At 48.9% G+C, this 23527-nt stretch overlaps 2 protein-coding genes across 2 annotated transcripts; both read right to left on the bottom strand.

The window, feature by feature from the left end:
• Positions 1-8588: 8588 nt before the first annotated feature.
• On the bottom strand, positions 8589-9545 carry LOC134143768 (olfactory receptor 6B1-like). The gene has a single exon (XM_062582055.1). The coding sequence runs from the start codon at positions 9543-9545 to the stop codon at positions 8589-8591; it is 957 nt and encodes a 318-aa protein (XP_062438039.1).
• Positions 9546-20526: 10981 nt separating this feature from the next.
• LOC134143767 (olfactory receptor 5B21-like) lies at positions 20527-21504 on the bottom strand. The gene has a single exon (XM_062582054.1). It carries the CDS (start codon positions 21502-21504, stop codon positions 20527-20529), a length of 978 nt encoding a protein of 325 aa, XP_062438038.1.
• Positions 21505-23527: the final 2023 nt, after the last annotated feature.

The following is a 23527-nucleotide window of genomic DNA, read 5'->3' as shown; positions in this document are numbered from 1 at the left end:
CAAGACTGCTTTTTCCCTTTCTGCTCGCTTTTCTTCATGAGAGCTTTCCCCTGCAGCAGTGTTTGCTGAGGGAGGAGAGGGCCATGTGTGTTACTCATTGCTGGCTGGGCGTTAGTGTGATAGAAGCTCTTTGGAAGAGTGAAGGCTTTGTGGAGAGGGTTTCTTTGTACAGGGGCTGGCGTGTTCCTGGGAGATGAACTGAACGGAGCTTTTCCCTTACTGTGCCAGATCTCCCTAGACAAGGAGTCCCTTTGAGTAGGCAAGCCAAGGAGGAGTGCACTGAAATGCCTGCATGCCTCCGATCTCTCTTCCTCCCAGTTGCAGTGTCTCTAATTTCCCCCACCATCCTATTGTAGTGTGACCTGTCTGTGCTGCACCAGGGACTCAAGAGAGCAACCCACATGCAGGCCTGAGGGTGTAGGTATGGTGTCGTTAGGCGCTGACACTGCTGACATGGGCAAGGTGCTGTTTTTTTCTCCTGAGCCTTGGGTGGATGTGAGGAGCCCCACTTAGCTCTAGATGCATTGCTGCAAGTAGCTGGAGCCAAGGGAGTGGTGGTGAGCACAGCCACCCTCGAAGGAGGATGCTGGTTTTTGGGCAGTTGTTGAGGACCTTGTGTGCTTGAAGTCCTTGAGTCTTGGGGGGCAAATGTTTTCTAAGAGAGGAAGGAGAAGTGGTCCTTCCTCCAGCCTGCCTCCTTGTGCTGGTTTAGAGGAGAGTTCCTTGCACTAAAAATGTGGACAAAGAAGCTTGGCTCTCCCATACCCCAGCTCCTTCAGTGGGTGACTTTGCTCGCACTCTCAGACTCTCTCTGTACTGTGCCATGTGGTGCACTGAAGGCCAAGGCTTTGCTGGCTTTTCCAAGTGCCATGTGCAATGCTGAAACCTCCTGGATTGGCTTAAGACTTTGCTTGGGAGAAAAATCGCAGCCCTTGCTGAGACGGGAGAAGCAAACGCTTGAGAGCAGTGGAAGCCTTGGTGCATTTTCCTCGTTGGAAGCCTGCTTGTGTAAGAGTGGTGCACTGGCCTTGTATGTGCTGGTCCCTGTGTGACCATATGGTCATTTGAGAGCCCCCTGAGCAAGCCTCTTGAGAGGGCGAGTGGTACCAGAAAGTTTCAGCCTCCTCCACTGAAGCTGCAAAGGGCCTGTCAGTAGGACATCAGCATGGATGAGTGCCTAGAGGGCATGTGAGGCAAAAGCGAGAGGGAAGAGCTGGCCTGCTGAGCCCCTGGGAGAGCACTGCCTGTCTGCTTCGTCAAGATGGTAAGTTAACAGGTGCAGAGCTCTGCCTGGCTGTTGAGAGGAAGTGCCTGTTGGCAAGGCCTTGCAGGATTAGAAGCAAATGGAAGGCATGGATCGCTGGCTTTGAGGACTGTGTGGGTTACCTGGCTGCTGCCACGTGTTGTCCTGTCCCTTGTGTGTCCCTGCTGCAGAGGTCCTTCTTGGGGATGTGATGTGGGGATTGTTGGTGCCCGTGTTTCCTCCTTGGAGCATCCTCGTATAACGCAAGGATGCTTGCTGTTTGCTAGTTCCTTGATGACTTTCTGTTGAATCTGGACCCTCATTCATCTTCCCACCCCATACACTAAGCCATTCCAGCCCCTCAGAGAGATGGGGAGTTACTCAAAGGAGTCAGAGCCATTTCTCCACTTTGTACCTGTCCAAAGCCTTGCAGAGAGTGGAGATGCCGCCTCACAGAATGTCAGGCCTCTCAGGGTGATGGGTAGCTCTGAGGTGCCTGTCTTGGTCAGCAGTGGAAGTGGCCGCTCCAAAACCACTGGTTTCTTCCAAATACAGTCTCAGACTAGCAGATGTATTGAGCCTGCGATGGTGGGGACCTGTGGAGGTGGGGGTCCAACAGCCTGATCAAGGCATGGCCCAGGAGGTGAGGATGGTCCAGTCTTTGTCCAGTTAAGTTCTGAATATCTACAAGGGTGCAGATTCCACAACCTCTCTGGGCCCTGGCACCAGTGTTTGGCCCCCTCATGATGCAAGAGGTGTGTTCTTCATATCCAACCAATTTCCCATGCTCCAAGATGTCCCTGTTGCCACTGATGCTGTTACTGTGTACTTCCAAGAAGAGTCTTCTCCCGTGTCTGTGCACAGCAGGTACATTCCGCCTTGGCCTTCTCTTGCCTGGGCTGAACATACCCAGCTCTCTCAGCCCCTCCTTATCTGCCCTGTGTTCTAGACTCTGACAATTTTGATGTTCCTAGACTAGATTTTGTCCTGTGTGTCTGTGCCTTTCAGGAACTGGGAAGCTCAAACAGGTCCCAGTATCGAGATAAGGGTCTCAGTTGTGTCCAAAAAAACCATGAATTGACTCTCTCCAGGGGCCCAGCTGTCTGTGCTCTGATGATTGCAGTTCAATGCAGCGGGGAGACATTTATCCCTCACTTTTGTGACTACGTAAAACCAGCAGAACAGATAATAACCCTCCAATTCTTTCTTTCTAGGTTACTTCGCTCAGTAGGCTCCAAGTGCAGTTCTAATGCCCCATGGATGGAGGGAGAATGCCAGGATGTGTCCCTGTAGCTGTCAACTCCATTACTTACATGGTGACCTTCTGTGAAAGCAGAGTGAGTGAGGTGAGGCTCCATATGGGTGTGAAGGCTTCCCTCAGTGCACCTGGCTTCCATGGGTGACAGGGTGTGAGTTCACCTCCTGGTACCTCTGCTCTCCTGCTTCCTCATGCCACAAGTGCTGTTCCTGATGGCCTGCTCAGCAAATGCTATTGTGCCCCCTCCTTTCCAAGAGAGTATTTGGTGGCCTTCAAGATAAGTTGAAGACCCTTGTCATAAACTGAAGCATCTCTTGAATGCCTGTGTCTAAGTGCCTGAAAGCCTCCTGTGTGTGAGCTGATGAAGTCTCACAGTGCTTGAGCTTCTCACTCTGCAAGGGATAAAGATGTGTCCAGTGTCAGGCAGCCCGTGGTACCAAGGCATCAGCCAGTGCCCCACAAACCCAGGTGCAGAGTCTGGACTCCCAGGGCAGCTGGCATTTCAGCAGAGTTCCAGTCTGGGGCTGTCTCTGCTGGAGCCTCGTTTCAAAGCCTCTGCACCCTTTCTCCCTTCACAGAGCCTCCATGTCCAAGTAAAGAAAGGAAAGGGGCACTGTCGTCATGGTCTGGTCCTTTCCTCTACAGAAATCCAACACTCGGGGCAAAGCAGGAGTGGAAGGGAGGAGAGTCTGGATGCAGCCTGTGGGGAAAGACCCTCTTGGTTCTCAGGACTGTTCGTTCACTAGCACAGCTGCCATTTCCTTGCTACAGCCTTTGTGTGGGGGCTGCAGTTTTCTTGGAGAAGTGGCCACCAACAGCAGCAGGACTTTTCAGAGCTTTTCTCCTTCATTTCCACACTGTCCAGACTTCAGAGCTTTTCTCCTCATTTCCACATTGTCCTGCTGTGGTCTAATGTGTGTATATTGCCTCCAGGGTCTTGTAACGTGATGGTGGTAGATTCATGCTTCCCTGTGCATTCCTGTGAGCTCAAGAAAGCACTGGGCACTCTTATGTCAGACTTGGCTTCCACAATAACATTACCGTAATAAAAGGGGATCTCCCATATGATGTGCCTGAAGTCTGGCCTTCCTTCAGAAGATGGAGTCCAAAATACACCCAGAGAGCACTGCCTGCTGCTCTGCTTGTGAACTCCCTGGGATCCAGGGGACAAGCTCTGAGTCTCCATGTGATTTCTTAGGGACTGAGAGCTGGATCCAGGGTTCATCTGTCAGTTACCAGTACTGGTGGAGCTGGTGAATGGTCCCTGAATTTTCTGCCCAAGGCTGTCCCATAAGTGACAGTGCTGATGACAGATGCCCATCTTTGTGGAGGGGAATCTGAGCCCCCAGAAGAACTCAGGGGATCTCCGGGGACAGCATGTGCCTGGGGGTGGTCAGTGAGAAGAGCCTTGTGACTTGGTTTCTGCTACAAAGAGGATATTTTGCGGTGTAGCAAGAGTGTGGCTAGTCCATGGGAGGAAGGGAAGCCTGGAGCTGAGAGTGCCAGGAAGGCAGGGCAGGGACCCACCAATGAGAGGTGGTGCCCTGCAGTGTATGGACAAGAAGAGCAGAGCAGGTTTGGGAATGGTAACTGGGGTCAGGTCCAGTGTAGCAAGGACCAGACAAGGCTGGAGGGGTCCAAGGCTTTGCGTGGGAGGTTGGACTGGAGAACTCTAGAGGTCTCCTCCCACCAAAACTCCTCTGCGATTCCATGAATTCTTGCTCCTCAGTCTCTGCTCCAACATGACTGGCAAGGGGAGGAGAGCAAGTAGGACAGAACAGAATGAGCCAGGCTGGGAAAGCATCAGGAGGAAGATCCAAAGATCCCTTGCTCAGCCCTGGGCTTTGGAAGACTCCCTCACACATTCCCAGAGACTCCATCTGCCTCTTCCACCCTACTCCGTGCTCCACTCCCATTGGCCAAAGCGGAGTCCAGCATCACCTGGGAGCTCTCTTCCCACGGGTAGGAGGGGGAGGGCCTTCTCTAGCCCCACACTGCCTTTTCCACCCTTGGTCTTTGCACTTGCATGGGCCTGGGTCTGCCCACTTGCCTTCACCACAGTCATGGCTGCACTGATGGCCGTGAATGTGGTGCTGAAGGGAGGCCATACGAGGCTGGCCTTTTCCCTTCCATTGGGATACAGAGACCTGCAGGACAACGGAGCTGGCCATGGATCACCCCACAGATGGGGGAGCAGCCAACACTGGAAAGGGGTGTTGTGTGGGGCTGGCCTGGGATGATGGCCCTGGGGCAACTTCCCCAGTGTATCTGTGTAACACAGGGAACACTCTGGGCTCTTCTCTCCTGCAGCCTCCATGTCCTGCTGCCTTTCCCAGGAGACCTGCATTTGCCCTGCAAGCGCACGGCTGTGTGCTCCCACACTGCTGTTCCCACACAGCAGCTGAATGGCAGCATGTTTCCTCTCCCACGACCACGTGTGCCTGTGCCAGGTTTTTGGTGTGTCTCTCTTAGGGGAACATAGCAGGCAGGGGAGGCTGCTAGAGATGGTGAGGATCCAAAGCAATGGATTTTGAGGCTGGGAGGATTATCTGCACCAGAAGAGTGCCTCAGTGAGGCCAGCATTTATAAACACCATCCAAAGCCACCTCCTCCGCCAGCTTTGAGATGCTACTGGATGGAAGATGAAGGCACTCTAGGTCTCTAGGTGAGATTTATCTTCTGCAAAGACTGTGATGTTTCCAATAGGAAAACCACTGCTGCAACAGACTGCAGCCCCGGGGAATGTGTCCCAGGAGAACTATGAACAGAATTTCACCTTCCAAGTACATTGAAAATATGAAAATGTCCTTCAGTATCAAAGAGCTATGGGTACCTCCTGTGTCAAGACTTCCTCTTTCCACCCATCTGTGCTACTTACAGCTACTTCACAGGGGCTGACATCTCCAGATAACAGGAACTTTGGCTTTTTCAGATTTATTTCTGTACCAGAGGCTGGATGAGGCAGTCTCCTTCAATCTCAAGTCAGAAGTTTTTTTTCTTTCCCCAAATACACCCTGCGGGTGGAAAAGCCCGAAAGAGCAAGTCTGACTTGAAAGGTGGGGGAAGGCAGACAGCTGAGCCTGCCTGAGCCTCACCATCTCCTCCGGTGGTCACCAGCAATGGTGACATCAGAGAGTGTGACATCACAGCTGGGCAACCAGGTGAGCACATCAGGTGGGTCAGCACAGGCACAACTGCCTTGGAGGCCAGTGGGCAGCAATGAGCTTTTCTTTACTCTAGCAGAGGTCATGGCCTGAGGGACTGCTTCCAAGCAGTTTCCTCATAGAACAAGGAATAAAGCTTTTCTGTCTCAGACAACCTGGATCTGGTCATTTCTGTTGCACTTCATGACATCTGGCTACCTGCAGTCCTGCTCTCAGATTACCTGGAGCTGGAGGTGGTTCCTCTGGCTTGTTTCTCGGGAAGGGCAGACTGCATCTTGTGTCTGTCATGCTCGTGGAGGCAGTGGGTTCCTAAGCTGGGTCCTGGCTCTCAGAGCTCTCCCCAGCACACACTGGTCAGCGTGCTCATTGCTATTGGTCATCCTCTCCTTTCAGTCCTTCTCAGAGTAACAGTTTCCTTACCAGGTTCACCAGGCTGTCAGCAAAGATGCTTCTGCTCTGCTTATTCAGGCTGACTCAATCTCTTCCAAGCAAAGAAGACCCCATGGTCATCAAAACCAAAGCCCTGTTGCCAGCAACAGCTGTGCAGCAGTTGTTGGCTCATAGGATTTGTCTCCACCTCCTCATGCCCCTTGCCCTCAGCAGCGGGGTTGAATGTAAAACTACCTGGGTCCCTGATTGTCACACCCAGAGCCAGGTGGACCTTCTTGAGGCTCTGCAAGTCTCCCCAGGCAGTGCCTTTAGTGCCCATATGGACAAGCAGCAGGGGATGATTAGTGTGAGGGGCAGACACGCCTCAGGCATCTTCACCTGCCTCTGCCTTGGCCTTCCCACAACCTCTCTGCTCTCCTGGGCAGCCCCTCACCCTTCATTCGAGCACCTCACCATGCCAGTCTGCTGCTCCTCACCAAGCAGCGTCCTGCAGTGCAAGTGACCTCACTACCTACAGCCCAGCCCCAACACCTTCCATTACACCTCTTTCTCACCTGCCTCTCCTCTGTCCTCCCCTCTCAGAGTCACAGAATCACAGAATGGTTGAGGTTGAAAGGGGTCTCTGGATATCATCTAGTTCAACCCTCCTGCTCACACAGTCACCTACAGCATGTTGCCCAGGGTCACATCCAGGCAGGTTTTTAATGTCTCTAAGGATGGAAATTCTGGAAGCTTGCTGGGCAATCTTTTGCAGTGCTCTCTTACCTTCACAGTACAAAAATCTTTCCTTATGTTCAGACATAACTTCCTGTGTTTCAGTTTGTGCCCATTACCTCTCGGCCTATCGCTGGGCACTATGGAAAAGACTCTGACCCCATCCTCTCTACACTCTCTCTTCAGATACTTACACACTGATCAGATCCCCCCTCAGTCTTCTCTGTGCTGAACAGGCCCAGCTCTCGCAGCCATTCCTCATACAAGAGATACTCCAGGCCCTTCATCATCTTAGTAGTCCTTCACTAGACTCTCTCCAGTAGCTCCATATCTCTCTTGTATTGGGGAACCTAGCACTGGACGCAGTACTCCAGATATGGCTTCATCAGGGCTGAGTGGAGGGGCAGGATCACCTCCCTCGACCTGCTGGCAACACTCTTAGTGCACGTGCCCATCATACTCAAGATGGGCTGAATCACAGACAGCCTGGCACTGAAGTCCCTACCTAGAGGCATGAGTGCTCTTGCCCATGCCTGTATTGAGGATCCTTTCTGATGCCCTGAGGTTTACCTACAGCATCCATTTACAGCACCAGTCCCAGCAGGTCCCTTCCCTATTTCTCCTCACTATCTGCTAGGAACTTCCTGATGTCTGGGAGGCTCAAGGCTGTCACAAATGTCAGGAGACACTAGCATGTGTTTAAGCAACACTACCAGTATGTGCTGGTGAATGACAAGTTGACCATGAGCCAGCAATATGCCCTTGTGGCCAAGAAGGCCAATGGTATCCTGGGGTGCATTAGGAAGACTGTTGCCCACAGGTTGAGGAAGGTGATCCTCATCTTGAGTACTGTGTCCAGTTCTGGGCTCCCCAGTACAAGAGAGACATGGAGCTACTGGAGAGAGTCCAGCATAGGGCTACAAGGATGGTCAGAGGGCTAGAGCATCTGCCCTGTGAGGAACGGCTGCGAGAGCTGGGCCTCTTTAGCCTGGAGAGGAGAAGACTGAGGGGGGATCTTATCAATGTGTATAAGTACCTGAAAGGAGAGTGTCAAGGGGACAAGGACAAACTCTTTTCAGTTGTCCCGTGTGACAGGACAAGAGGCAATGGGCAGAAACTGAAGCACAGGAAGTTTGGCCTGACCATGAGGGGGAATTTCTTCACTGTGAGAGTGACAGAGCACTGGAACAGATTGCCCAGAGAGGTTGTGGATTTTCCTTCTCTGGAGATCTTCAAGGCCCGCCTGGATGCAATCCTGTCTAACATGCTGTAGATGACCCTGCTGAGTGGGGAGGTTGGACTAGATGATCTCCAGAGGTCCCGTCCAACCTTACTGATTCTATGATTCTGTGATTTCCACTGGACATTAGAGTAGCAAGTGCTGTGTGCTGAAGCACTGACCTCTACCCTGGAAATGTTCACAGCAGAGGGAGATGGCTCCCATCTGAGGAATCCACAGTCAGGAAAGTACTGCTACTCCTGATCTCCCTCCCTGTTGTCTCAGATCGCACCCCAGATGAATCCCCTGTCATCACAGGAAAAGAAAATGACCACATCATTGCAACATTTCCCACATACAGTAACACACTTTATTGTCTAGAAAGGAGGCACCAAGAAAGGGAATTTATTTCCATTCTCTTCTGAACCATGCATTTAAATGCTGAAATAAATCCGTACTCTCTTCCCTTCTGCTTTCTAAAAAATATTCTCTGTGCCATGTTCTTCTGAAGGGATAACTGTTCTGCAGCATAATATCACCTGTACTGAGTTTACTACCTTGCAGAACCATCAATGTTTTGTGTGCAGTAGCACACAACTGCTATGAGCTCTGGGTGCAGACCAGAGCTTTCCTCACTGCTTTCCTCAGGGTCTCCCTGACCTCCCTGTTGCGCAGGCTGTAAATGAGGGGATTGACCAGGGGCGTGAGGACAGTGTAGGAAAAGGAGAAGACTTTGTTGAGCTGTCTGAGTCTGGGGGTTCTGGGCAGCATGTAGACAATGATGAGGGTGCCATAGAAAACAGTGACGACAGTGAGGTGAGAGGAGCAGGTAGAGAAGGCCTTCTGCCTGCCCACGCTGGATGGGATCCTCAGGATGGTAGCTATGATGCACATGTAGGAGGCCACTGTGAACAGGAAGGGGAAGACTAAATCCAAAAAAGATAGGAAGAAAGTTACAATTATAACCACACTGGTGTCACTGCAGGTGAGCTCCAGCAATGGTTTAAAATCACAAAAGAAGTGGTCAATGACCTTGGGGCCACAGAACTTCAACTCAGATATGAAAGAAATAACTACTGTGGAGATTAGCAATCCCACCAGCCAAGATGCTGCTGCCAGCTGCAGTGAGAACTTCTGCGTCATGAGGCTTGCATAGAGCAGGGGCTGGCATATGGCCAAGTACCGATCGTAGGACATGACTGCCCGTAGGAAACACTCGGTAACCACAAAAGAGGCAAAAAAATAGAATTGTGCAATGCAGCCCCTAGCAGATATGGTCCTGTCCCCAGTCAGGAAGCTGACCAGCAGCTGGGGCAGGATGGTGGAGCTGTAGGAGATCTCCAAGGAGGAGAGATTGCCCAGGAGGAAGTACATGGGTGTGTGCAGGTGCCAGTCTGCCACCACCAACACAACAATGAGGATGTTCCCAGCCACCGTTATCAAATAGACCATGAGCAAGAGGAGGAAGAGTGGTGTCTGGAGTGAGGGGACATTCCTCATTCCAAGCAGGACAAACTCCGCGGACGATGTGCAATTCTCCCATTCCCCTTTCTCCATGTAGCACCTCAGCTCCCTCACTCCTCTTTGCCAGCAAGGATACCTATGAGAAAGAGCTTTATTTATTCATTTCTTCTACAGAGTAATCATGAAGAAAGTTTCTATCAGAACAAACATGACTCTGACACTTCTCTGACTGCATTTGTATTCCCTTAATAACCTCCATGACTAGTGAAATGAGAGAACTAGTTTATTTTTGCAGAAAGTTAAACCATACATCCAAAGGGAAGGGCTTCCTAGGAGAACCAGAGAGGTGAGCTGCCCCACAGAAGTGCTCATTTCCTTCTTGGGGCAGAGGTATAGGAGAGAATCACAGAATCAGTGATTCTGTAGTTCTATGATCAGTATAGGAGAGAAAGCATTCCCTGACATTGTGACAGTGTCTCTCCTGCACCTGAAGTTATTCCAAATAGCAAGCCCTGTCCTCACCAGGCAAGAAAATCCCTTTATGTGAGCACATCATGTCAGATGCCTTTCTCCTCCAAAGAGGAGAATTAGCCAAGTGGCTTATCTCTGCTGTCTAGAACACTTGTTTTGGAAGGAATGGGCCATGTGCTTCCTTTGACGGTGTGAGCAGTTGATGTCCATGCCACCATGCAGTAGAACAGCCTGAGAGGGCTCTTGGAGAGCTTCCACATGGGCTTCAGAGAGAAAAGTGAGCTCGATATGAGGGAAGATGGACACCTAGGCTGATTGGCCAGTACAAGGAAGAGAGGTTTTCAGAAGAGCAGAAGGATAGGGAACAAGGAAGATCATTCACCTTGCATAGGTTCCCCCCTCAGCAATGGTTTTGGAGGGCTTTGGGGCTGCCTTATGGCATAGTCCAGCAGCTAGACCTCAGCACTGCCAGCTGTGCTCACAGGGCTCCCCGAGCAGCACTGCTAGGAGAAGGAGTGGGTGTCTCCATGGTGAGCATAGGTGAGATCAGGAAAGAGCTTCATTCCCCTCCTGTTTGTGGTGATTGCCTGGGATATGCCTGTGTGCACAGCCAGGGAAAGTCCCTGCCTGAGAAGCATAGGCCTCTGCCCGGATCTTATCTCCCAGGTGAGGTAGTGGTGCCCCTTGGCAGGGCTCTGGGCTGGCTCAGGGCCAGCAACCCATCTAACTCCGCACCCATCAGCAAGCTCCCCAGGACTCTGTTCAGCTAACAAGGGCATCACAAGATATGTGTGGAGGGAAGAGGGAGCTAGAGTAGAAGACATCCAGGAAGGAATATGCCCATCCCCTTTCTCACTCATAGATGCCACCATGCAAAGCCTCACCACTTCACCTGCAGTCCTCAGGATGAGGTGATGACCTCTGTGCTGATAGTGCTGGGAAATGATGATCAAGGTGTGAGATGTCATCCTCTCTCTCTTCTCTAATGTGTCCTTCTCCTCTCTGAGCTCTCTGCAAACCCTGACCCAGGGATCAGGCATTGCTCTGTGCTTTCTGTCTTCGTCCAGCAGCTCTGCTAGGGAGTTTCCAGCAGCAGTTGAATGCCCTGTGTTCTCCAGAGTGTCCTGGGGTTTATAGCACTAACGAGTCTCTGAAGGTTCCTGCTGCAGCTCATCGCTCCCCAGGAACTGCAGAGAGTGAGCAATGCATAACTGGCCCTCAGAAGAGACTGAAACCCATTGAACTGCTAGGAACTTTGTAAACACTTCTGGCATACAGCTTTCCCCATAACTCTGGACACTCAAATGCTGGGACTTGCCTCTTTGTAAAGGAAACTGAGATTGCATAATCAGCAGGCCTCCTTAAAAAATCCTGACACAAAGTCGGGAGAGATCTCTTGAATGGGATTCCCCTCACCTGCCTGCAGCCAACTCTCTGTTCACTGACTCACTCAGGTTTAGAGAGCCCTGATGGCTTCAGGTGGTCCCCCACAATGGTCAGTGGGGAGGAAGAGGCTGAGACTCCAGCACTTCGTCCCAGCCATGGAGACATTCCCTGACTCCATGATGTGTCCCGCTTGGGTGCAGGGTTTGTATCCTGAGGGTAGAGGGCTCTCCAACCTCTCCCTGAGGCACAGGAGCTTGGTATGAAAGGGGTGCAAGGGAGCAGAGCTACTGATTTTTTCTCCCGATTTCTGTTCCTCTCTCTTACCTCATTGGTTCTCAGAGACCTCCTTTGCTCCTGCTGTTGCATCAGTGGGTGCTACAGGGCAGGATTCCTCTCAGTCCTGTTGGAGTCTCCTTGGCCTCTGCCCTGGCTGGAAGGCAGGAGCTGCTGGCTCCATGGACACAGAATTGTGTGCAGCAGCTTCCTGAGCATCCTAATGGCCGTGTACTGAATTGGCTCCAGTATGCTGTTGTCTTTCTTGTATTTGGGATTCAGCTCTGGATGTGGCACTCTAAATGTGGTCTAATGAGCACTGAGTAAGGGGGTGTGATCACTCCCCTTGATCTGCTGGCCATGCTCCTGTGCACACAGCCCAGGAGGCTGTTGGCCTTTCTCACTGCCAGGGCACACTTCCAGTTCACGTTGCCTTGGCTGTGCAGCAGGATCCCCAGGCTCTTTTCTACAGAACTGTTCCTGGTCAGGCTTTTGACAGAGCCTGCGGGCAATAAGAGGCCTTCACAGCCCTGACTGGACTCACTAGGGGCCTCCACATACACCCCCTCTCAAAGGCCCAGGAGCTCATTTAAGCTCAGCCCTGAATCTTCAGTCCCACCTTGAGCTACATTGCAGGTGTGCCTCTCCACAGCTGTGTTACAGGTGTGCCTGTTCCTGGCCATGGGCCCTGTTGATCCAGACTCTGACTCATAGCCTGACTTTCCAGCTTGACCTTGGACATGCCTCATCTCTATGGACCTGCCCTGCAGCTATAGGGCTTTGTCTGACCCCGACCACTCTCATTGGATCTGATCTTGATTTGGTGACTTGCGTTCCCAGCTTGACATCAGACCTGCCTTGTCAGCAAGAACTTGCCTGATGATCTAGTCTTGCTTGAACCTGCCTACCATTTCCAGGTCTTCCCTGCTCACCTTCCTTGGATATGGAGGGGCTGGGCCTTGGCTGGTGAGGTCTATGCCCTGTTGACTATGTTAGCACACTTGACTGCCAGCAGGCTATCCATCTTGGAGCAGCTGGCCATTGCTGCTCCCTGTAATCTGTCTCCAGCCTTTGCTGTTGCAATGGATTTTTAATTCCCAGAGGCAGGCTTTGGCATTTGTTGAATTTCATGCATTTTCATGCTACCTGTTTATCAAGACATTTGAGGTCCCTCTTGATGTCTGCTTTGTTTTTGAGCATATTGGGTGTTACCCACCCAGTTTGTTCTCTTCTGCAGTCATCCTCCAGGTTTGTGATAAAGATGTAAAACAGGACAGATCCCAGGACAGACCACTGAAGGACTACACTTGTTAAAAGTCCCCAGATAGAGTATGACCCATCAAACAGTCTACAGTGTGCCTAGTCACCCAATCAATGTTGTTCTTCTGGTTGTCCACCCATGTAGACCATCACATCCTGACTTGAGAAATCATGTCTTGAGAAAATCTTGTTAAAGACAAGGTAATTGACATCCACTGCTCTTCCCTCTTCCACTAATCCAGTTGTTCTGCTGTGGAAGGTAACAAGGTTGGTGAGGCAAGAGTTAAACTTGGGAAACTCATGCTGATTATTGCCAGCCGCATTCTTTTCCAAGTGCTCATAAATGTGTTTCACAAGGACTCACTCCATGATTTGCTGAGACACTGAAATCTCAGTAAAGTGAACTCTCACCTGTTGTTCCTTCGACTATTAATTAATGATGTCAAGAACGGCTCGTTCTGAAGACAGCTTCAAATTTTCTTTCCGCCAGTCATTGTGTATGCCTGCCCTGATCGCTCAAAAATGACAGAGACCGTCCTTGCAAGGACATTGGTGCCTTCCTTCACTACACTCAGATGCAGCTTGTCAGGTCCCATGGCTTTCAGAGGCTGAGTTCTCATGAGTAATCTCTGATGCAATACTCATCCACCCCTAGTAGTTCTACTTCTCCTTGAATCTTTTCAGGAATCACAGAGGAGTTCCTCAGCCTTCTGTGAGTCGACTCTCATTAAGTCACCCACTCCATTCAACAATGGATCAACTCTTTCATTCTTCAGCTCTTCAAGTGTCAAAGGATGCCCTCTCAAATCTGAGCTTTGGCTTTCCTGACACCATCCCTCCATGCTCAGGCTATGTTTCTCAATTGCTCCTTTGTAGGTTCTCCTTGCTTCCACCTCCTGCATGCTGCCACCAGTGCAGTAAACCTCCATGGCAAAGGTTTTGGGATCATCTGACATAGTACCCACCCCTAAAGAATGTCATATTCCATAGCCAGATCACTTTCATCCTGAAACAAAGAAAAAAAACTCTTTTGGAAAAGCAATCCACAACCATCACACCCCACTGAACCTCTTGCCCAAGGTCTGCCTCCTTGTCCAGTCTCTGTCTTGCAAGCTATGAAGATGGAATGTGCCTGTGCCATGCTCATTGGGCTGCTGCCTCCTCTCTTCTCCTGCCTTGCAGACAAGACAAGTATGAATTCAATGGTCAGAAACCTTTCAGCTCAGAGGCAAGAACAGAAGATCTCCCAGAAATGGATCAAGCAGGGAGATCTGGAGTGAAGATTGCCCTGAACAGACACCACCAACCTCATATTGTGAGTTTACTGAGAGGAGGAGGGTCAGTGGTAAAATATAGGCCCCTTCCAGGTCCTTACTGGGAGCAAAGCTTTCATCTTCATTGACAGACAGGACCCAGGGTCCAAGGACTAGGAGTATGGAAGCAGAACAGCTCCAACCATTTCTGAAATCCTTGCCCATATCTCTGGGGCCCGAGAGGGTGTGCTGATCCTGGGTGCCCCTTTGTGCACAGTGCTGTCAGGCACTCTGACCCAGAGCAGGAACCACCCCTTACCATGCTGAGCATGGCATAGATTCCCCTATAAAAATACATTTGCCCTTGCCCTGGGCCCTTCATAACCACCTCCCATAGCCTCTCCCACAACTGAGCCCATTAGGCCATCACATCACCTCTTCCCTCAACATCTCCATCACCCCAGCCCTGAAATCCTGCTGCCCTCCCATGAAGTCCTGATCTTGTGTCAGATGAATGCCACAACATCTCCCAAACAAGCATGCATGACTCTCATGTTGTTGCCTCCATGTGAAAGGTCCCTGAGCTCCCATATAGCCAATGAATGCAAAGAGGAGCTTTGGAATCTCAATTCATCTTGGTCCACACTGTCCTCCTAGGAAGGAGGAAAGCCAGTCTCCTTGTGCTATGTCCAAAGGTGGTCAAGCTACACTGCAGCTGTCACAGAATGGGTGTCAGGTGTGTTGCCCTGTGATCTGAGAATGGTGATCCATTTGTTTTTCCGTCTTTGATCTTATTTGGCAAAGCTGCTTTCCCATCTCATGCCCTTTACTGCTTGCCATTAGCGGTAGAGCAAGCAGAACCACTCCCTACGGATAGTGACCTTTCTCTTGGCTTTTTTTCTTTCACTCAGATTCCAAAATCTCCAAACCTCAAACGCCTACACAAAGGCATCATCAATTGCAGCTAAAATTAAGACTGAATATCAGGGCACAAAGTATCTGCAGCAATCCATCTCTTGCTTTAGCAGCACTCGTGATGCTTTTAATAAAGTCTGGATAATGTTTTCTTTGAGAATCACCTCAGAATCTCTTCTGCAAGGCTACAGCAGCATCTCTGCAGAGCCAGGGCATTCCCCATGCACACACTGCATGGAAGTGAGCTATTGTATGCTTTTTTTGAGGTAGAAGAAAGGATATACAGAAGCTCACCTCCAGAGATGCTGTAGCACAACTCCCTGCTCTATTCTGGGTAGTTTCATGGGTCTGAGGATGAAGTAATGGAAATGAGATTTGAAGATAAAAAATATAAAACTGCTTGCCTTACTTTTATATATAGATGGCATTGTCCTCAGGCCACCTGGTTTTCGGAAGAGAATTCTTGTCTTTTTTTTTTTTTTTTTTTTTTTTTTTTTTGGAGAACTGCAAAGGGTATTTTGTGCAACACGCACTGAGAATAGGATTTTTCTCAGTTGCTTTCTTTTTTTTTATCTGCTACACAGGTATCACTACTTTCCATGGATGAAGAGTATGAGTTCATTTTTGGAAGCCTTCATGGAGTGACAGAAGCTAGCAGAAGATGGATTTGCAGAAAAAGAATGTTCTTTGTGGAGAATTGGAAGTGACAAGGGCAGGTGTGAGGAAACGTGGGCAATGATTCATGACTGCATGGCACCACTCAAGCAGTAGGTACTGGTAGCTTGGGGAATCACTCTGCAGTGGCATTTGGAGGTGTTGGAGACCACCTCTTTGGGGTCAGACTCCTGGGAGATGAGGGATAAGGCTGAGAGATGTCAGGGGAAGGGAGGCAGTCTGGGGGACAGATGACGGGGGGCAGTCCTAGGATTGGGGTAAGGACATTGCAGGCATTTTAGATGTCGCATGGTGACCAGGAGGAACCTGAGGCTGAGGATGATGAAAAGCATCACCATTCTGGCAGGCTGGGGATTAGCATCTGGTCCCTTGGCTTGGTAGGGCCCATCCAAGGGGCCATGTAACAAAGACCTCTCTGCCTCCTTCCTTTGTCATCCGGAAATTGCTGCCTCTGACTTTCTGCTCTACTCAGCCCCCAGGGAAGCACACTTTGATTTCCCAAAACAGCTTCATCACTAACAGCCCTCAGGAGGCCCTATTAGACCTCCCCAAAACTGCATTCCTGTCGTGGCCTTCCACACTTGGTAACTGTCCCCCAGGAGCTCGTTAGCATGCAGCAGCGATAATGAGATGATTCTTGCCTCTTCCTCTCTGCAGGGTGTCTACTAGGAGAGGTCATTGTCTAGGAAGGGTTTTGCTAAGTGTGATGATGGTAATGAGCCCATGATGAAACAGCTTCTGTTCTTTTCCTTGTCTGAAAACCTAGCCAGTGTTGAACGCATGTATTTCAAATGAACTTGATAAATGTCTACGTCCTCTGGGGACCTGAGACTCCCCAACACGTAGCAGGAGGAGGACCCTTGAGGCCAAGGTCCCTGTGGGCAGCCTGCTGCTGGCTCTTTCTCTGATGAGTCCCCTCAGGCTCAGCTGTTTCTGGTGAAACCTTCCCTCTCCCCAGCCCCTGCCAGAGGACAACAGGATGCAGCATTGCAGCTCCCAGGTCAGCTCCAATTCCCTCTGACACCTCCCCTGTGCAATCACAATCACCTGCACATACAGTCAGGGCAAACAATTCTGTGGAGTTTCCAAAAGTCACAGCATGCAACAAGTCATTCAGTATCTTAGTAATGCTTTATATGCTCATTCCTGAAATGACTGTAAAATGTGGCCATGCAACAGATCCAGTCCTAATTGACAGAGATGGGCATGGGATCAGGAGACACAGGCAGCAAGATAGAGGTGACCACAGGAGGGTGGGCATAGAGATGATTACAGACAGGAACTAGTGACAAGGCTCTGGACTGGAAATCTGGCCACCAATTACACAAAGATGAGGCAGGATAAATATCAGAGAGAAGAATCAAAATCCTTGCAAAATAGATAGACAGAGAGACAGCCAGGCAGGTGGACAAATTATGGTACCAGTGGAGAGGTAGGCAGCAGAAGACTTAGCTAGATGATTTATTGGCTAGCTAAAATTTTAGGAATGCAAGTTTGCATCATGCAGACAATAACATTTGTAGTTTGTAGGAAGAAAAAGAGAGGATATAATCTTCTTTCCACAAATGGAAAATGTTCTTATAGAAGTATCAGTAGTTTTAGCAAGATTAGCATATAGATATATATTTGCGGCAAAAAAATGTCTGGCATTACTAATTATAAGCACTGGTATATGTATGCTGTTAATGTCTATATAGCATCATTTCCTTTTTTATACAAAGGAAAAGAGAGTGTGTAAAATAAAATGATTCACTAGACATATATTAAAGAAAATTTATCTTTCCACAGAAAATGACAACTGAGCTTGGTCTAAAATTAACCTTGGGAAATTGCCTGGTTGTAGAAAAAAATATGTAGGAGTTGTTTATCCTACATTTTATTTTTATTTACATTTTTTGGGGCCAATGGAAAAAAGAACAAGTAAATATAGCAGATGGTATTTGCTTCTCATCCCCACTGAGATTTCTTCATGGTGGCTGAAGAAGACTTTATGGTTTCCAAGAAGTCCATATTGCAGGTCTAAAAGGAGGTGGTATTTTCTCTTACTAGTGTGAGCCCCAGCCATTTTAGAGAAGGAAGGGAGAAATCATGTTCCCCCTGCTCTCTTCTTGACTGCAGAGGTTTAGGGTGCAGCAACGCACAGGGGGGGATTCATTTCCCCTAGGCATCTCCATGCACAGGGTAGATGTCACATCTGAGCTAACCATCACCTAGCATGAAAGGTGCCTGGAGTGGACAGGGCCAAACAGTCCAGCAGAGACTTTCCCAAAGCTCCACAGATGTGACTCCTTGACAACAATTGTCCAGGGAGCCACAAGTCAGATGGAGAAGTATCTAGTTTTAGGTATAGACAGAGGAATGTGATTCTGGAAAGAAAAAAAAAATCTGTTTCCAAAAGATTGGTGAATAGGGTTCTCCTCAAATCAGGGGTCTACACAGAGGTTTTCTGATTTGTCATGAAGAGGAGAATCATTTGCCAAATGTCTAGGGCCATTCAAAGAGACCAGAGAGGTCCAAAGCACTTTCTCAGCATTGGCAGATACTGCATTGGAACTATATGAAAAAAAAATACCCTTTGAGAGTGGCAGCTAGAGGCAGCCTTTCATACCAAAAGGGCTGCACCCTCTGTTTAGGAAATGGCATTCCTCCTGACTCACCCCAGATAGGCTCAGCACAGTCTGTAGTGCCCAACAAGCAATTCAACTCAGGAGAAAGAGAATACTCCCATTTGCTTAGCTAGAAGTCCACCACACTCCTGGCAGGGAGCAGTTCGAGACCTGGACAGGCTGGAGAGTTGGATGGAGAAGAGCCTCATGAAATTCAAAAAGGGCAACTCCCTGCACCTAGGGAGTAATAAACCCATGCACCAGTACAGATAGAGGGTTGACCTGCTAGAAAGCAGCTCTGCAGAGAAGAACTTTCAGCGTGCTGGTGGACAAGTTAACCATGAGCCAGTAAAGTGCCCTTGTAGCCAAGAAGATCAATGGTATCCTAGGGTGCATTAGAGCGATGTCAGCAGGTCAAGGGAAGTTCTCTTCCTCCTCTACTCATCCCAGGTGAGGCCTCATCTGGAGTACTGTGTCTAATTCTGGGCTCCCCAGTACGAGACATGGAGCTACGGAGAGTGTCCAGCGTAGGGCTACAAAGACAATAAGGGGCCTGGAGCATATCCCCTGTGAGGAAAGAAAGGAAAGGCTGAGACAGTTGAGCCTGTTTAGCCTGGAGGAGAGAAGACTGAGGGGGGGTCTTATCAATATCTACAAATACCTGAAAAGAGGGTGTCAAGAGGATGGGACGAGACTCTGTTCAGTGGTGCCTTGTGACAGGACAAGAGGCAATGAGCATAAACTGAAACACAGGAAATTCCATCTGAACATGAGGAAAAATTCACTGTGAGGGTGACAGGACACTGGAACAGGTTGCCCAGAGAGAATGTGGAGTCTCCATCTTGGGAGATATTCAAAACTTGCCTGGATGCAAACCTGTGCAATGTGCTTTAGGTGACTCTTCTTGACCAAGGAAGCTGGACTAGATGATCTCCAGAGGACCCTTCCAACCTCAACCTTTCTGTGATTCGGTGATTCTGTGAAGAAGCAGCTTCCATGCAAGAAGCTCTTCTATGGAATGAATGAGAGGCTGTTTGAGAGCTTGAAGGCAAAGATTGAAGGAGAAGCCTGTCATGGGACCTGGTGGCAGGAGACTGTTACAGACCACATAATCGTGGTGGGGAAGCAGATGAGGCCTTCTTCAGAAATTCTGAGGAAGTCTCTGGATGACAGACTCTCGTTCTTGTTGGGGACCTGAACCTCCTTGACATCTTCAAGAAGTGTAGCCCTGCAGGGCCCAAGCAGACAAGGAGATTTCTGGAGGGTCTCAGAGATATCTTCTTGACAGAGGTACTGGATGAGCCAACCAGAGGTGAGGCCCAGTGGGTTCTACTATCACTAGTAAGGAAGAACTGTCTGGGGAAGTGATAATCAGTGGTAGCTGTAGCTGCAGTCAGTGTGAAATAGTGGAGTTTCAAATCCGATGAGGAGTGAAGGACTGAAGAGGAAAAGCAGTGTCCAGACCCAGGACTGGAGATGACAAGACCTGTGTTTATGGAAGGTAATTCTAGGTGGGATGCCATGGGAAGCAGCTTTGAAGGGCTGAGGAGCTCAGGAAAGCTGGCAGGCCTTCAAGGTCAGCATCTTCAAAGACAACAGTGCATGTCAGTACTCGGGAAGACAAGGAGGCAAACCAGGAGACTGCCTTAGCTAAGTGGCAAACTCTTGGCAGAGCTCCAACACAGTTTCCCTCTTCAAAGGAGTGATTTAAAACACTAGAGCAGATTGACAGAGGACAGCATAGCCATTGATATTGAGATAGTTTGCAACACCTCAGCACTGAGACAGTTAATTTTATCCGAAGGAAGGAGAAGAGACCTTTTGCTCTAGCAGAGATGAGAAAGGAAGTTCAGTGGCTGGGAAATAAGAGGCAGTAAACAGGGATATTAACAGAGATCTGAAATTGCTGGGCATGGCAAGAGTTGCACTATCTGACCTTATTAGAGAGTCATATCTCTATATGTCGGATTGGACTCGTCATCTTGACCACCTATAAGCACACATATAGACACTTTTTTTCATCAGTCTTTATTAGATGACTTAGAGAAATATATATATATATATATATATATATATGTATGTATGTATGTATATGCTAATATATATATATTTGCTAATGGACTCTTCCATCCCTTTCTGTTTTAGCTTCACATACTCCTTGAGCAATTCCTGGCACCAAGCAAACATCTTCCCCCATTGTCTCCTTGGTAGTTTACATATGCACCACACATGGTCTTAAGACCCTGGCACAGCAATGTTCTGAGCTCTGGAGATGGCCAAAGCTTTTCTGAGCACTCTTCTCATGGCTTCCCTGACCTCCCGGTTCTGCAGACTGTAAATGAGGGGATTGACAAGGGGTGTGAGGACAGTGTACAAAAAGGAGAACACTTTGTTGAGCTGCCTCAGCTGGGGGGTTCTGGGCAGTGTGTAGACAATGATGAGGGTACTGTAGAAAACAGAGACAACAGTGAGGTGTGAGGAGCAGGTGGAAAAGGCCTTTTGTCTGCCCACACTGGATGGGATCCTCCGAATGACAGCTATGATGCATGCGTAGGAAGCCAGGGTGGACAAGAAGGGGAAGATTATATCCAAGAAGCTGAATACGAAAGCAATGAGAGTGACTTTCCTAGTGTCACTGCAGGCAAGTTCCAGCAATGGGGCAAGATCACAAAAGAAGTGGTCAATGGCCTTGGAGCCACAAAACTTCAACTGGGATAAGAAAGGAGTGATTGCTGTAGAGATAAGGAAACCCATTAACCAAGATGCAGCCACCATCGGGAGACAGACCTTCCAGGTCATGATGCTTGCATAGAGCAAGGGCTGGCATATGGCCAAGTATCGATTGTAGGACATTATGGCCAGCAGGTAACATTCGCTAGCTGCAAAAGAACCAAAGAAATAGAATTGTACAATACAGCTTTGAACAGAGATGGTCCTGTCCCCAGTCAGGAAGCTGTCCAGCAGCCGAGGCAAGATGGTGGAGCTGTAGCAGGTCTCCAGGTAGGAGAGATTGCCCAGAAAGAAGTACATGGGAGTGTGCAGGTGCCAGTCTGCAACCACCAGTGCAACAGTGAGGATATTCCCAACCACGGACACCAAGTAGACCATGAGCAAGAGGAGGAAGAGTGGTGTCTGGAGTGAGGGAATATTCCACATTCCCAGCAGGAGGAACTCCCATGATGATGTCCCATTCTCCCATTGATCTTTCTCCATTGCCATCATACATCTATCTTTCTTTTTCCTGCTTTCAAGAAATAGGCCTGAAAAAAGAAGAATGTTTGTTTGTATTTGATTTAAGATGAAGGAAGAATATTTTTGACAGAAGAATAGCCATATAATCTTGCATGAAGGAAAAAACAAACAAAAAACCACAAAAAAACTCAAAGAATGACAGAACAGTTGAGTTTGGAAGGGACCTCTGCATGCTATCTGGTCTAACCCACCTGCTCAAGCAGAGTCACTTAGAGCACATTGCCTAGGACACATTGAACACACTGGAGCACACTGTCCAGTTAAGCACTGAGTATCTCCAAAGATGGAGATTCCACCGCTTCTCCAGGCAAGCAGTTCAAGCGAAGAAGTATTTTATTGTGTTTGCATGGAATTTCTAGTGTCATAAGTTACTCTCTTGAAGGTTAATTCATACAGAGAGTTTGTTAAATCATGTGAACAATTTATTTAATTAAGTAAGCAGCCACAAGCAAAACAGCGCTGGGCGGCCGGGGAGTCTCAGCTCCGCCAACGGCGCGCGCCTCCCTCACACACAGTCCCCCCCTTATAGTCTGCGTTGTAATCTCCCGGTGCGTCCTGCGCATGTGTGAATTGCTGGGGGGGGTCGTCTGAAGCTCTCTGGTGGTTGTGGAGAGGAAGGCCGTGGTCTTCTTTCGTCTCTTTATTTTGATTTGTCTCCTTGTGAGTGATCACAGGGGTTTGCTTATCTGTTGTGTTGACTCCCTTTTTGGGATGCTGTTCTGTGAGAAAGTTACAGGCGCCTGCTTATCTTTTCTTTGTCCTTTTACCTTCAAAACCTCTGAGCAGCTTGTTGCTTACTTCAGCTCTTCACAGTCCTGCAAGATAGCTAGGGCCCCAACACTGGTTCCACAAGGGGTCATATAAGCTTTTGTGCTTACCATAATTTATTTGTCTGATACCATGTCTCAACCCTGATTGTTGTAAAACCTCCTTCTAAACAATGAACAAATAGTTACAATTTATTACAATCCCTCCTTTTACTTTTTGGTTACTTATTTTGTTCATTGAATTCCTGGAGCGCCCGGCGACTCAACGCTAATGCGTCCGCATCATCGTCTAATTCAAGTGATTCATACTTAGCAAGTACCAGCATTATGTGTACAGCTTCTAGGCGGCTTTTTACAATTGCCATTATTTTATTAAAAATACATGGTCCGAAAGTTAATGTTATTATTAACAGTAGTAAAGGCCCTGCTATGGTTGAAACACATTGTTCCTGCAGTTAGGTTACACGGTGTAGTGCGGAAACTAGGGGCACCTGCTGTCGTTACTTGCTGTATAATTAGTTGATCTTCATATCTAATTAAACTCCACCGAAAAAGTCGATGGGGGTGGTGTGGTTGTAGGATACCACAGCTGACCATGATAATAACGCTAATTCCCGTGTACCGCAAGAGATAGTCGGGGCCCATTTCTCCTAATGTTATGTTTTACCTGGCCTCTTAACCTCCCCACTGTCTGCACTCCTCTGCCTCGCTTGTCAGTTCAGTTGCAGCGAACTACAAGGTATTGGTTCTTCTCGGCAGCAGTAGTGTTCTTCAGGGGAATCTGTTAGAGAGCCTTTGTCTAGGAGTGGGGCCCCTTCTCTTGTTACGGTACATGGACAGGGGAAATAATACTTATCGAGTCCGTTTAAGGGTTAATTTTAAGTCGGCGGAGCCTGGAACCGCCCTCCACTCTTCTCCCAGGATCGGTCCTTTCACACGGCTGGCATGAGTCCACCCTTTTTCTGCAGTCCGAACAGCTGTTTCTGTAGTAAGCAAAACAACGTAGGGGCCTTCCCACCGAGGTGCTAATGAAGTCTCTTTCCATGTTTTGATTAGGACTTTATCTCCGGGCTGTACTCGGTGTATGGCTATATCTAATGGGGGTCGCTGCACCACTAGGCCTCTTTTCTGTAACTCTCTACGTCGGCTCATTAACTGTGTTAGGTAGGGCTGTAATTGAGTATCTTGCAAATTGGGGTGGTCAAGAGGCATCTCTA

This window comes from Rhea pennata, chromosome 8 (genome assembly GCF_028389875.1).
Source record: "Rhea pennata isolate bPtePen1 chromosome 8, bPtePen1.pri, whole genome shotgun sequence".
Taxonomy (NCBI): Eukaryota; Metazoa; Chordata; class Aves; order Rheiformes; family Rheidae; genus Rhea; species Rhea pennata.
The sequence above is the reverse complement of the archived record's forward strand: the minus strand, read 5'-3'. Positions and strand labels throughout refer to the sequence as shown.

Excerpts from the sequence above, each read along its gene's own strand:
- LOC134143768 (XM_062582055.1), bottom strand. The coding sequence starts at position 9,545 with ATGGAGAAAGGGGAATGGGAGAATTGCACATCGTCCGCGGAGTTTGTC.
- LOC134143767 (XM_062582054.1), bottom strand. The coding sequence starts at position 21,504 with ATGGAGAAAGATCAATGGGAGAATGGGACATCATCATGGGAGTTCCTC.